This window comes from Equus caballus, chromosome 30 (assembly GCF_041296265.1).
Source record: "Equus caballus isolate H_3958 breed thoroughbred chromosome 30, TB-T2T, whole genome shotgun sequence".
NCBI classification, from domain to species: Eukaryota; Metazoa; Chordata; class Mammalia; order Perissodactyla; family Equidae; genus Equus; species Equus caballus.
In genome coordinates this window covers 12,626,948-12,640,282 of record NC_091713.1, presented here as the reverse complement: position 1 = coordinate 12,640,282, position 13,335 = coordinate 12,626,948, and the positions used below count along the sequence as shown (strand labels likewise).

General features: G+C 40.4%; 1 protein-coding gene across 1 annotated transcript in view; it reads left to right on the top strand.

The window, feature by feature from the left end:
* Positions 1 to 13,335, top strand: part of FMN2 (formin 2) — a 342,454-nt gene that overhangs the window by 132,877 nt on the left and 196,242 nt on the right. Inside the window, exon 7 of the mRNA XM_023632505.2 lies at positions 11,194 to 11,281. Coding sequence (XP_023488273.2) covers positions 11,194 to 11,281 — 88 coding nt within the window. The remainder of the gene's footprint in view (positions 1 to 11,193; positions 11,282 to 13,335) is intronic.

Genomic DNA, 13,335 nt, shown 5'->3' with positions numbered 1-13,335 from the left:
AGGGACCAAGTTAATAAGCAGGCAAACCTTGTCAGAATAGACTATGCTTTATTTTCAAGGGTGACTTCTAGATTCTTAATCAGTGAGAGATGTCAAATATCTCACCAATTAGCAGACTGTACCTGTTTTGTTTCCTAGATTGTGCTGAGGCTGCCCAAGTAGACAGGATTGTCTGGTGCCAACCAGATAGTCTGGAGATATCACTCCTGGGCATGGTCAGTGTCAATGCCTCCTCTGGTCTGCAGGGCCTTGGAATGCTGTTGGATGCCTGTGAGGCCGGCCACCCTGCCCTGAGGCTTAACATTAATCGGAATAGGAGAAGGTGGTAGTGTAAATAAGACTGCAGTCCTCCTTGCTTGTGTGGGTGGACTGAAAAAACCTGATAACCTCTTGCTCTGCAAAATCCCATACAAGCATTCTTCACTTCTGAGTGCAGACTAGTTAAGATTTAAGACGTTTTCTGTTTTCATCAAGTGGTATCAGCCTGTACTGAGAGGGCTCTTGGTTCCTGATTCTTATTGGATCAAAAATCTAGAGATGGCGATATCTTTCCAATGTAAGAAAATTGAATCCAAATCAAAGTTATGGGATGACCAACAGTATAGAGTTCTTAGAGAAAGAGCACTTTGTCAGTTTACTAGGGATTTGCCAGTGTGTGAGTTAGTCTCTCTTAATTCTAGAGTTTACCAAGTTTTATTTGGTTTATTCCTTAATTGCTTTCTATTATTGCTTGTCTTCCTCTTGTCGGAATAAGCTTAAGTGCTTTTACGGCATTATAAAATATAACTGCTAATTATTGGATTACTAACTTCATTCCAACACCTTGCATTTACAAGATGTTTTAGACTTTAAAAATATTTCATGTTACATATTTGATTGTCTCAAGTCATGGGAATATTTCATATGGATTATTAACTATATTCTACAGATAGGGAAGTTGAGACCCGTAGGCTAAAGAACTTGGCCAGAGTTATATGGCTGCTGATTTAGGCAAAGACGTGGACTGAAATACAGGTCTCTCCCTCCACACAGGTCACATCATTGGGAATTCTGAGTCTGGGAGTTGTACCCTCTCTGCAGCTCCTCCCATTGTTAAGCCTCTTGTTCAGTTCGGTTTTGCTCTTTCGTATTTACTCCTGTTCTTCTGTTTCTTTCTCACTAGAGTGTTCTTGGCTGCTTTTTGCATCTGCTGCTACTTGAGTGCATTGCATACCAAGTGATGTACTGCCTTGTGCTCTGACATCTGTGTGAGAAACACTAATTTGTGCATTCTATAATTCTGTTGGAATTTACCTCTCCTAATCTCTGTGGTTGACTCTTCTTATCTTCCCTACTCAGAGAAGGCTTTGCCGAATTGGATCTGGCCATTCATCCCTCTAATCTAATATTCAGTTACCAGCAAGGCTGTGCCAAGCCGTTTCAGAGGAAAGCAATCTGCTTTCCCTGACGAGGAATTAGGAAACGAGACCCTTGTTGTGAGTCTGCATCTAGAGTGCGAGCAAGTTATTTAATTTCTTTCTTAGTGCATGATTTCACTAGATTGTAAGAAACTGCAAGAAATTTCAAGTTATCTGTTTATTGGATATTGACTATGGAGCCCTTTGATGTATCAGCTTAATTATCTAGTATTTCATGTGACATAAGTAAAATACACGCTTTGTAAACAAGTTCTGAATTAACAACAAACACCATTGTTGACTGATTAAATAGTTATTAAAATGTGGTTTTGGTTACTTACATAATAAACATAGTTCACATCAGCTTTCTGCTATGTCTTGACATGACTCTGAGGCAAGGTATGTAAATTCTTGTCTTTCAGTTCTTGACTTGAGTTTAGTTGTGGAATCACAGCTCAACCATTATTTGAACACTTCCTTTTAGTGATTCCTAAATCTGTGTCAGCGTTAATGGTGGAGTGTTTTTTAAAAAAAAAAAGCATATTCCAGAGCTCCGTTTTCAGAGTGGAGTGTAGGAACCTTTATTTAAGAAGGTACCTAGATGATTCTCATGTCTGGCCGAGGATGGGAACCATTTTTAGAAGGTTATTGGGGTCGGCGGCTTCTGAGATGAGCAAGGTGGTCAAGACAAGACTCGCTTATTCAGCAGACATTTATTGAACGGCTGCAGTGTGTCCATTGTTGTGCTGCGACCTGGAGTGCACGATATGGCAGTCTCTGTCTGGAGATGTTTGTGCGTTAGTGAGAATTACCCCACAACTGCTTTATAGTGTGTGCCTTATAGTAGGAGAATGTACAGTCTTCTGACAGTAAGGAAGAGGGTCCTAAGTCAGCCCTGAGAAGACTTGTGTGAGAGTGGGAGATTTTCAGACAAAACGTCCTAGAGGCATGATACTTCTTATTCAGGGAGTCGTCAGTTTGTCCTCTTGACAATGAAAAATAGAACAGAAAAGTGAGGGGCCATTCAGTGTTTGTTAGGGAGAAATGACGCGATGAAAGCAGCATTTGCAGGATGTTGGTCTGAGGGCAGGACTGGGATCCTGGAGGCAGAAGGCTCCTTCACTATCTGTGAGAAGGTGATAAGAACTTGCACCAGGGCGGTGGTTGTTAAGGAGAGGAAGGGGAGATAAGGAAACATCAGTGGAACTTGATGCGTGGCTGGATATGGGAAATGAAGAGGAGGAATGAGTCACTGATTTCCATACCGATGACTGGGGGTGGGCGGTATCCCTGACAGAGACATAGGGGCTGTGACATGAAGCCAGTTGGACAGAGGATGATGAATTCCTTCATCCTCTTGGTCTTGTGCATTTACCCTGTTGTTGAGCAGAATGCCTATGCTTAGTGGATGTATTAGTTAACATACTGGTTTGGCTGCCTCTGTAATTTATAAAAGACAGAAAGTTAATCCCTCTCTCATGGCTGTCTGGGTGGGTAGGTGTCCAGGGAGGTGGAGTGGCTCTATTCTGCCAGGTGGTCCAGGGATTTATTTCCAGCCTCTTTTGTTGTTTCACTGCCCCCAAGGTTTAGTTTGGCTGAGGATGGCTCACTTCCATAATTCTGCCTTTGAGCCTGAAGAAGGAGGGATGAGAAGTGGGGAGCAAGAAGATTCCTTTTTGCGGCGGCATTGTATTGCTCCCTACATTCCATTGTCTATAACTTGGTCAAAAGGCTACATCTAGGTATAAAGTAGGCTGTGAAAAATGTTATGTTAGCTGGCTAGCTATATACCCAGCTACAACTCAGGGGTTCTGTTGCCAAAATGATGAAGAGGATTTTGTGGCATAAGTTCTTAAACATGGGACCCGCTATGAGGTCCTTAGTTTTGTTGAATGAATGTGCTCAGAATTTGGTCATGTTGAGTTGAAGGAGGAGGGAAGGCCTCTGAGTAGAAGTGTCCTGGAGGTAGGTAAGGACACAGAGTAGCAGCTCAGAACAGTGAGCTCTCCATACAGTATGAATATGTGCGGCCCCTCAAAAGGCTATGGATGTACTTGTTAGACTATAAAGACAAGCAGGAAAAAATGTAGGAGAGAGAGGCCTTGGAGAGAGTGCTTGTAGGTTAGATGTTAGGAAGAGTAGGAGAGGGAATCCAGGGAAATAATTGGAGAAGTAACCATGTAAAGACACTGAAAAATATTGTTTCCTGAGGCAGGAAGAGAAATGGGTGAAATGAGATTGTGGAAAGGATAAAAAGTTAGAGAGGACAAAATAAAAGATGCAGGGGCCAAGGAGTATGTCTGAGGAGAGCAGAGGGACTGCTGAACAGGATAAAACATTTGAGCTGAGATTTATGGCTTGCCAACATCAGCCTCCATTCAGAGCTCAGCTCCAGTGGGCCAGCCTGCAGAGGGATCTGGTCTGTTCCAGAAGTTCTTGAGGAGATGTTAGTAGAGGGAAGTTTCTGTTGAAGGTATGGGCATATGTCCATGGAATGGTTGGTAGGGGTTGTATCTGAGGGATGAATTATGATGGATTATTGACTTTCTACTATTTCAATGCCAAAATTGACAATTAGAAAAAGATCAGGTATGATTTCTGTAAACAGTAAAAAAAGAAGTTATTTCAATTTCTATGAATATCTTCACTTAGGTTAGTTTTTGTAATCACCAAGTAATGTGAACCACAATTTGATTAATAGGAAAGTTCGAATACAGCCTAAAAGGAGAAGATTTTGAATAGGTGGTGTTTTAATTCTCTGGAGTATTGTGTGGTGGAAAGAAGACTCTTTAGCCTAAACTCTCTCCGGGATCTCATATTCTGGGATCTGTGGTACGTCATCCCTCTTAGTATGTTTCAGACTTGGTTTGCTTGCTCTGTCTAGTAGGGAGCAAATTTGGCATGTAGGGTTTTTTTCTTTAATTGACCCAGAAGTGAAGCCTCTTGAACAGCCAAGGAACCTTTGACACAGATGCCATCTTTAGCTTCATTTATCTTTTGAACTTTAAAAAAAAAGGAAAATCTAGGTCCAAGCTAAATGGCTTTAGTAATTTGTCTGAAGTCGTTAAATCTTCTTGATCAGAAATAGAATGTAAGCCACATATGCAGTTTTAAATTTTCTAGTAGTTACATAAAAAAGTATAAGAGACAGGTGAAATAATAATGATGTATTATACATTATATTAATAATATATTTTATTTATACAGAATATCTAAAATATTGTCATTTGAACATATAATCAGCATAAAAAATGAATGAGCTATTTTGCATTCTCCTTTAAAAAAAAGGCAAATTTTTTTTTTTTTAAAGATTTTATTTTTTTCCTTTCTCTCCCCAAAGCCTCCCGGTACATAGTTGTATATTCTTCGTTGTGGGTCCTTCTAGTTGTGGCATGTGGGACGCTGTCTCAGTGTGGTTTGATGAACAGTGCCATGTCTGTGCCCAGGATTCGAACCAACGAAACACAGGGCCGCCTGCAGCGGAGGGCGCGAACTTAACCACTCGGCCACGGGGCCAGCCCCAAAGGCAAATCTTTTAAGTCTGTGTATATTTCAAGTGTCCGGTCAGCCACACGTGCTAGGTGTTTGGTATCGACAGCACAGTTCTAGAGAATTGGTTTCTAGTCTTTTGTTCTCTGATCATTTTAGTGTTGACGCTAGTCTGTTGCTTGCTGGTCTACCATTAAGGAGTTTGTTAAGGATTTCTCCTTAATTTTAATTGTGCGATTTCCATTGGGCACTAATGCTAATACGCATGTTTAGTGAATTAGTATTATATTGTTTTACTTTGACTGGTAGGTGGTAAGGCAAGTGAATGGGAACTAAGGGCCTTTCTTTCTGTTTTTTTGAAATGAATAATTCAAGTTTTTATTGAACCACAAAGGTTTTCTTGTGGATACGGTAGATAAGTGGATTGTACACCTTTTGGGGGAGGGTCACCATTTATACTCCCTCCTTCTGGTGCAACTAGGAAACTCTGCAGTTTGGTAAGAGAGTAGCATTTTATTGCCTAAAATTTTATAGTGAGAGTGAATTATTTATATAATAATAAAAAGCTATTTTTTGGGGTAATTTTAAATTGGGAAAAACACAAACACTTTCAAGAGCACTGCAGAATATTGTCTTTGACAATATGTGAGGGTCTTTCTTTCTTTCCCAAAGTACTTAGCTTTTAATGTGGCCTGAGATTTGTTGATTATATTTAAAATTACTGGTGAGCAGATGTGAGGAGAGCAAAGTTTTTGTCACCTTTTTTCTTTCAGTAAGTTGAGGCTGGCTTCACTATCCACTCTGTTGTGATGGTTTTGGTTTGTCACTTAAGGAAAATTGGTTTTGGTGGAGGAGAGGCGTTATCATTATCCTGTCACACTAGATTTAGATGCTCCTTTATAAAAACAAAGAGGACAACCATACTTCTTTTATTTCATGGTGGAGTTTGTGTTGCCCCTTGCTGTTACTGTTGTGATGAATTATTGAATCTTTGAAAAAAATTAACATACATTTCTGAAGGAGTAGGTACGAATTGTTTCTTTTAAGTATCTTTTCTTTTAACCTTTTAGTTCTTTTCTATATATTTATTCAGAGGTGAAAAGGAAAAATTCACCTAAGATGATCAAATACTTCTTTTGCTTTTCTTTAAGAGAAAAAGCTGTTGAATTGTTCCTGAATGTGGTGTTCTACATCGCCTGCCTTGGTTTCCTCACATCGAGTATTTTTTTTCTGACTTATTTTAGAGGAATAATCTGTGACTTAAAAAGACTTTAATATGGAATCTGGGGCTCCGCCTAGGATGCTGTGGGCCAGAGGCAGCAAAGGAGAATGGCCTTTCGCCTGCATGCCACTGGGCTCCTGCTGGCTCACCAGAGTTGTGCTTCTGTCTGTAGCCCTCGGGCTGTAGGGGAGGCCTGAGTAATTAGGAGTGGATTTGGGGTCAAAATCTTCACTATCTGTCGGCCTTGTTTCCCCAGCACCTTAGTCATTCAGACTGTTGTAACAGAATACCACAGACTTACTGGCTCACGAAGGAACAACAGAGGTGGGTTTCTCACAGTCCTGGAGGCTGGGAAGTCCAAGATCAAGGCTGGCAGATTCGGTGGTGAGGAGCCGCTTCCTGGCTCATAGACGCCATCTTGTCTCTCTGTCCTGGTGGACAGGATGAGGGTCTCTTTGGGGCCTCTTATAAGGGCATCAATCCTATTCCTGAGGGTTCCACCCTTATGACCTAATCACCTCCCAAAGGCCCAGCTCCTCATACCGTCGCCTCGAGGTTTCAATGTGAATTGAGGGATGGGGGGACGACACAGACTTTTGGTCTGTAGCCCCTAGGTGCTGTCCTTTGTATCTGGGCAAGTACTTTGCCCAAGTGCCTCTCAAACTCTTGTAGTGAAGGACCAGCTTTTAAATCTCCAGTCTATCATGTTCTGATATTTTTCTAAAATATAATATATATGAATTACTAGAAAAATGAGATTGGGAAAACACAAAGACATACAAATCTAGATTCAACAGACAAGACATCCCTCCATCAAATTGCTGTAAAATTTCTGACTCTTGCTCTCAGTTTCTGTACATATCCCCTAGTGGACAGATGACACACAGCTCTTAGACTGGCAGCGGCCTTCAGTCCACATTTTGAGTAGGTAGGACGGCTTTATGTCTGCAGTAATCCTCATATTAGCCACTCCATGAAGTGTGTCCTCCATTTTGTAGATCAGGACACTAGGATCAAAGTACATAAGTAAGATGCCCAAGGATATGCCCGTGCTAGAGCTGGGATTCCGGCCCAGAGTCGCAGCTCACCCACAGGGGTCTTTGTTAGAATTAGGGAAAGGTACACCTGCCCCTGAGCTGGCTGGCTTCTGCCTTCTAGTGGGATTAGACCAAGGATATCCCCTTGATGCAGTCATCATTTAGACCAAAAATTAAACACATTTCTAGTTGTGCAGCCTGGTTATATTAACCAGGATCCTGAAAGTTTTGACTGTGGCCACATGTGTGAACATTTTGGTTTTATTCTCTTCCGTGGCCTAATGTTGTACCTGATCTAAGCTGTTGTGTCATTGGTCATGTAGAATGCCAGGGAAGGGAATTTAAATGGAGACGTCATTTGCAACCACTGGAAAACTACCCTGAGCTAATAAAGTTCTGAATTTTTTAGCAAATTACATGGGAGGAAGGAAAGATTATTAATTCTCTTGTGGAATTAGATAAAAAGTTGCCAAATTTTTTTTGATGTAATCTTTCAAATGCCTTCCTGCATATTTAACTTCCTGTAGCTATCGTTTGTTGTGACAAATACACTATTTGCTAGGCACATTGCTGAGGGTGTCACGTGCATTATCATGCTGAATGGCCACGACAGCTTTTTGAAATTATTGCTGTTGTGAGTCTTTTAGATGAGGAAGCTGAAGCTTTAGGACACTGAAGTAGCTTTTCCAGAAAGCATAGAGAGCAAGCAGGAGAACCTTAGACCCTTGTGGTCTCTGGACCCAAAGCGCTAGATTCACCTGGGAGCTTGTTAGAAACGAAAAACCTCAGCCCCACGCAGACCTAGGAATCAGTCTGCATTTTAAAAATATCCCAGATGATTTGTGTGCATATTAAACTTTGAGAAATTCTGCTCTATTTCAGAGTCCATGTTCATAATCCCTACATAGTCCTGCCTTGCAGGGAAGTGTAAGATAAAACTTTAAAGAGTATTAGCTGAATATGATGTGAATTTAGGTAGATTCAAAATAATCTTTTTTTCTGGTTATATGTTCTAGTCTTGTAGGTTTCAAATTTGTTAATTCTGCATTTTCCCCTTTTCAGCTAAGGATTCTGAGATCATCTTGTAAGAGTCAACTCTTTCTTCTCCATTGTGTCTATGGTCACTGGATTCTAAGAATGTTCTAGTTTGATAGCTTCAGGTTCTTGTTATCCAGGGTGTTAAAAAAAAAAAAAAAAAGATAAATAGTGGTCAGGTTGAATGACTGTAGGGAATTGTGTTGTCAACCCTTTTAGACACCTGTTCTCTCCTGTCCATGGGCCTTCTAGAAAGTGATGGATAATTATTATTCCTACCTATAATCTTGGCATTTAAATGTAAAATACAGTTTGTAATCAAGTTTGTTTGAATTATAACAGAAAAGGCAAGTTTCAAGTATGAACTTTGAAGCAATCTGTGTGAACTTTTAAAAGATTAATCCTTAAAAATGAGCCACTCAGGGGGCTGGCCCTGTGGCCGAGTGGTTAAGTTCACGCGCTCCGCTGCAGGCGGCCCAGTGTTTCATTGTTTCGAATCCTGGGCGCAGACATGTCACTGCTCATCAAACCATGCTGAGGCAGCGTCCCACATGCCACAACTAGAAGGACCCACAACGAAGAATATACAACTGTGTACTGGGGGGGCTTTGGGGAGAAAAAGGAAAAAAATAAAATCTTGAAAAAAAAAAAATGAGCCGCTCAGGTTTAAAATGTAAGGGAGTGACATACAGATATCAGCACTTTCGGAGATGTTACTCGGACATCAGTTTGGAGAATGGACAGGAAGAAATAAGACTCATCAGTGATTCTAGAACGAGCTGGAAGTCTTTTTAAAATCTCAGGTGATAGTTCCTATGCCCAGATTTTCTGATTAGTAGGTTTGTGATAGGGCCCAAGATTTTCATTTTTAATAAGTTCCCAAGTGATGATCATGCCTGCTGGTCCAGGGAACACACTTTGAGAACCAGTGGACTAGATTTTGGGAGACTAGTTAGAAATCTTTTGCACTGATCTATGCAAGATATAGTATAGAAGTAAATGCTGGCAATAGAGCTGAGGAGGAGGTGTGGATTCTAAAGACAGAGAGGAGTTGCAATTGACAGGATTTGTTGACAGCCCAGAGTGTGCAGGTGAAGGAGAGGTGGGAGTCTAGATTCATTTCTAGATTTCTGTCTTTGATAGGTGGATGGAAAATGCTGGTGCCATTATCTCAACATAGGGAATAAAAGAGGAGAAGCTGGATAGGTTTTGAAGGCAGAGTTGGTTTTAGACACGCCTGATTTATGTGGGAATTTAATCCCACATATTACGATAGAAGGATACTGCCTAGTTGAAGATGCAGTTATTAAGAATATAGTTATAAGGGCAGGCAGGTACCTCCATAGAGGAGAAATTATAGGTCACAAAGAGAAGAGAATAAAGTGCTGAGAGCAGAACTCTGGAATATGCCAATATTTAAGGTGAAATCTGAATAATTTACCATAAAAGGCCGGAGCCCTGGAGTAGAGTTTCTATAAGGGTGTGATCAATATGTCAGCACTACAGGAAAGTCAAATGACACATGGATTACAATGTGCCCATTGCATTTAGGAAGCAGAAGGTGACAGGAAACCTTAGGAAAAGCGGTTTTGGTGGAGGAGCACGGATGGGTCTCAGATTGCATTTATCAGAAGTGAGAAACTGTTTTTTATAACAGAGTATGTGCCTTCTTCTTTTCTGATATTGTTTCTATTTTCTCACCTCTGAAGAGGATAACACTACTGATAGAAATACTTGTCCTATAAAGGTATTCCTATTCAAGTTCTAACCTATCCTTTTCTAGCTGAAATTTGATAAAATGTCTAAAGAGCATATTGAGAATCAGACTTTATATGCTGCCTTTTCTTTCGAGGTGGCCCTGCCTCCTGCGGGACTGTCACTGTCCCACAGCAGGCTTTCAGAAACGACTGGAGGTGTCTGTGGTCGGTGCTTCTGAAAGTGCTGTATTTTGTTCTCCACCCCCGTCCGTCCCGGGGAACCAAGAATGCTGTTACTGCTATTTAAGAATATTGTTTTACTCTGTGACTTGGTGGGACAGCTAGGCATCATTATTTTATTAGTTTCCTGATTGACCCAACTTCAACCAAAAGGAAAGACAAGCTCAACAAATGTGATAGCTGTTGGGGCAGCTGTCACTTCTGGAAATTTGACCATAATTTTTTTTCCTTTTCCTCCAGCGTTTTTTAAGCAGATTTGTAGCAAAATGCTGAGAGTAAATAGAAATTGCTGCCCTTCACAAGATCAGGACCTGGGGTCATAGTTTCCTAAGCAGGGTTTATTGGTGGCGTGTTATTGTCTGGAAAACACAGTTAAACATGTCTGTTCAACAGCAGCATGCCCACCTCTGTTTTAGGAAACTTCTCGTGCGGTTGTGTGGACTGACTCTTCAGGACTCTCTGGAAAGCCAGAGTTGAGACTGAGCCAACACAGCCCTTTGGATTTGATGCTCGTATCCCTCTATTAATTAGCTGGAAAGTTCTCCACAAAATGAGGGCCAAATACAGAGCGAGAGGGCCTGCCAGCAAAATAGTGAGCTTTCTAAAAGACCTGAGTAAAAGCACATTTCCTATTCTGTGGTCAGACCGCTCTGATCTAACCGATTCTCTCTGTGTGTGCCTTATTTTGCCCTTCTCTTGTTGACCAGGGTTTCAAGGCTCCACATTAAAATGGGAACGGTTTTTAAATCTCAGGCTACAAATTATCAAATGTGTAATTGTTATTTTATAGGGACCAAATTAACTTCCTAAACTCTTAGATATTTTACTTGTTGGCAGATCAGGCTCTTAAAAGACTGCTAAAGAGCATGACATTGAGGCTGATGGTGAATCCTAGGGGAAAGATGGTGGGTTTTGAAGATATGTGATATAAAACCCAAAAACTCTTTCCAAATTGGTTTTGAATACTTTAAGTACTGACTTTATTTGTTCTTCATTGAGGATTAAAAATAACATTATTAAGCATATCATTGGAGCTCAAATTAACATTTTCCCCTTTTCCTTTCCTTCTTGAGCAGGTTGTCAAGTTATTAAGCAACAAAAGATCACAAGCAGTTGGGATCTTAATGTCTAGTCTTCATTTAGATATGAAAGACATACAACATGGTAAGTATAAAAATAAAAATTCAGCTTTTGAATACTAAAATTTGGCCTGGAGGATATGATGTTTGGTGGTAAAATTATGTTAATCTTAGAGTTTCTGTGTATATTGAGGTTATTATGTTTCCTGTAAGTGCTACCAAACTTTCTCCCATGGTTGTTTCTGGAAGATTTACTATTAATATGGCTTTTCTGTTATTTCTGTGTCTTGCTAAGAGCCTAATTCTCATGAGGTGTGTTTAGTCTGCATTAATAAATGGTTAATTTTTAATTCATAAGAAGTACTAATCCCACTGTGCTCTATAACTGCTTATCTGGGATCTGTCTTTCTGGATGCCACGCTCTGAGTGACTGATGAACAGTAGTGAAAGCCAGACGGTGAAGTGAGCCTCAGCCACTGAAAATACCTGGAGAGGCTGGTGCTCAGGAGAGAAAAGGATGTTGAGACCTGAGTCTCAGGTGTTTGATGAGCCAGCATAAAGAAGAGGAAGTAAACCTAAAATTTTCTGGTAGATCAGCTTCAACCAGTGTAGGAGTTACAGGGAAGCCTGTTTCGAGGGTTGCTGTTTTAAGAATATTCTTGCAATTAGAGATGTCAAACAGTAGACTGGGTTGCCATATTTAGTGATGAAACGAAAACTCAGAACTGTTCAGGAGGCCGAATGATCGTTTGTCTCAGATGTCCTTAAGCATTGGACGAGTGAGGAGCCATGATTCCTGATCCTCCTCCCGTTCCAAGAGACCGTGAGATGCTGAAAGAGTCACTAAAACAGATTTATTACATAGAAATCTTTAGGGTGGAAAACTGGTCCTCCTCCTTCCAGTTATTTGGGGCAACTGTAGTGTAAACCCCTGGCTTTTCTACACATAGAGGGATTGAATTATATTTTCTAATAACCATCAAAGATAGTTTCAAAGTATTCCTGGCCACTTATATTATTGTTGGTGATCCAGACACATGGAAGCAGTAATATCATGACCTTTCGTTATTTCTTTTATGTTGTTGTTTTAATTTATATCTTTAACCAGGCTTATAAAGTATTTTCTATGATTGGAATTAGTGTGATTTTTTTTAACATTTTCTAAAGTTGCCTTAGTGTCAATATTTTAATAATTGAATTCTACCTTACATTCCTATGCCATATCCTCCTATCACGTTTATGCTGAGAGATATTGCCCACAGGTGAAGAGAGGAATTAAATTTATATTCAGAATGTCCCTTAAGCTGCCCAGAGCCTTAGAATAGATTTAAAGCAGATTGAATTAGCCAATGGAATGCCAGTTTACCTATTAAAGAAATATGGTTTCAAGTATAACACAGACCTTATAAATCATGAAAACATTTAACTGGCTTTCTAGCTTACCCCTTTATGAATGTGGATTCTATTTGTGGGGCTTAAAATATTGTGTGGAATAATTCATAAATAGCACAAGCTTGGTATGTCCTGTCAATTGATGAGTAACTGTTAATCACAATTTGAATTTTTATTAAACTGTTTTGATGTGAGGAGACTTCCTTAAGCTGAAGCGTTGGGGGTAGTAGTCACAGTACAGGACGCCACGGCTGGCGCCAAGAAGTTCTTGGCGTTTCTAAAGCTGGCAGATGGAGCCCAGTTAAGTCATAGAATGAAATCTGAAAATAATGATATGGTCCTTTCCTTCAGTCAAATATTCAACCCGAGTTGAGTTAATAATGAGAACCTTATGAACAAAGGAGTCCGCCTAACATATGTGTCTGTGGTCAAGCCAGCAAGAGTTCATTGAAAATTTGCTAGCTTAACATGCAGCACTAACAATAACACGGCATGGACGCCAGTAGTGGAAGGGTCACATGGAATTATGCATGAACTTTATCCCATTAGGATGGGAAGCGATTGCTTGAGTCACTTTGAAACCCTGCACATGGTTTTCTAAAAACAACTGCCTTAAAAGTCTGAAGAAGCAAGTGGTATGCCCTTCGGTGAATAAGGTGCTGTTCTGCCTCAGTTATGTTTCTGGAGCCACGATTTACATGGGTGAACCCCTGTGGCCTCTGGAGTAAACTTGACTTCTATCAGGAT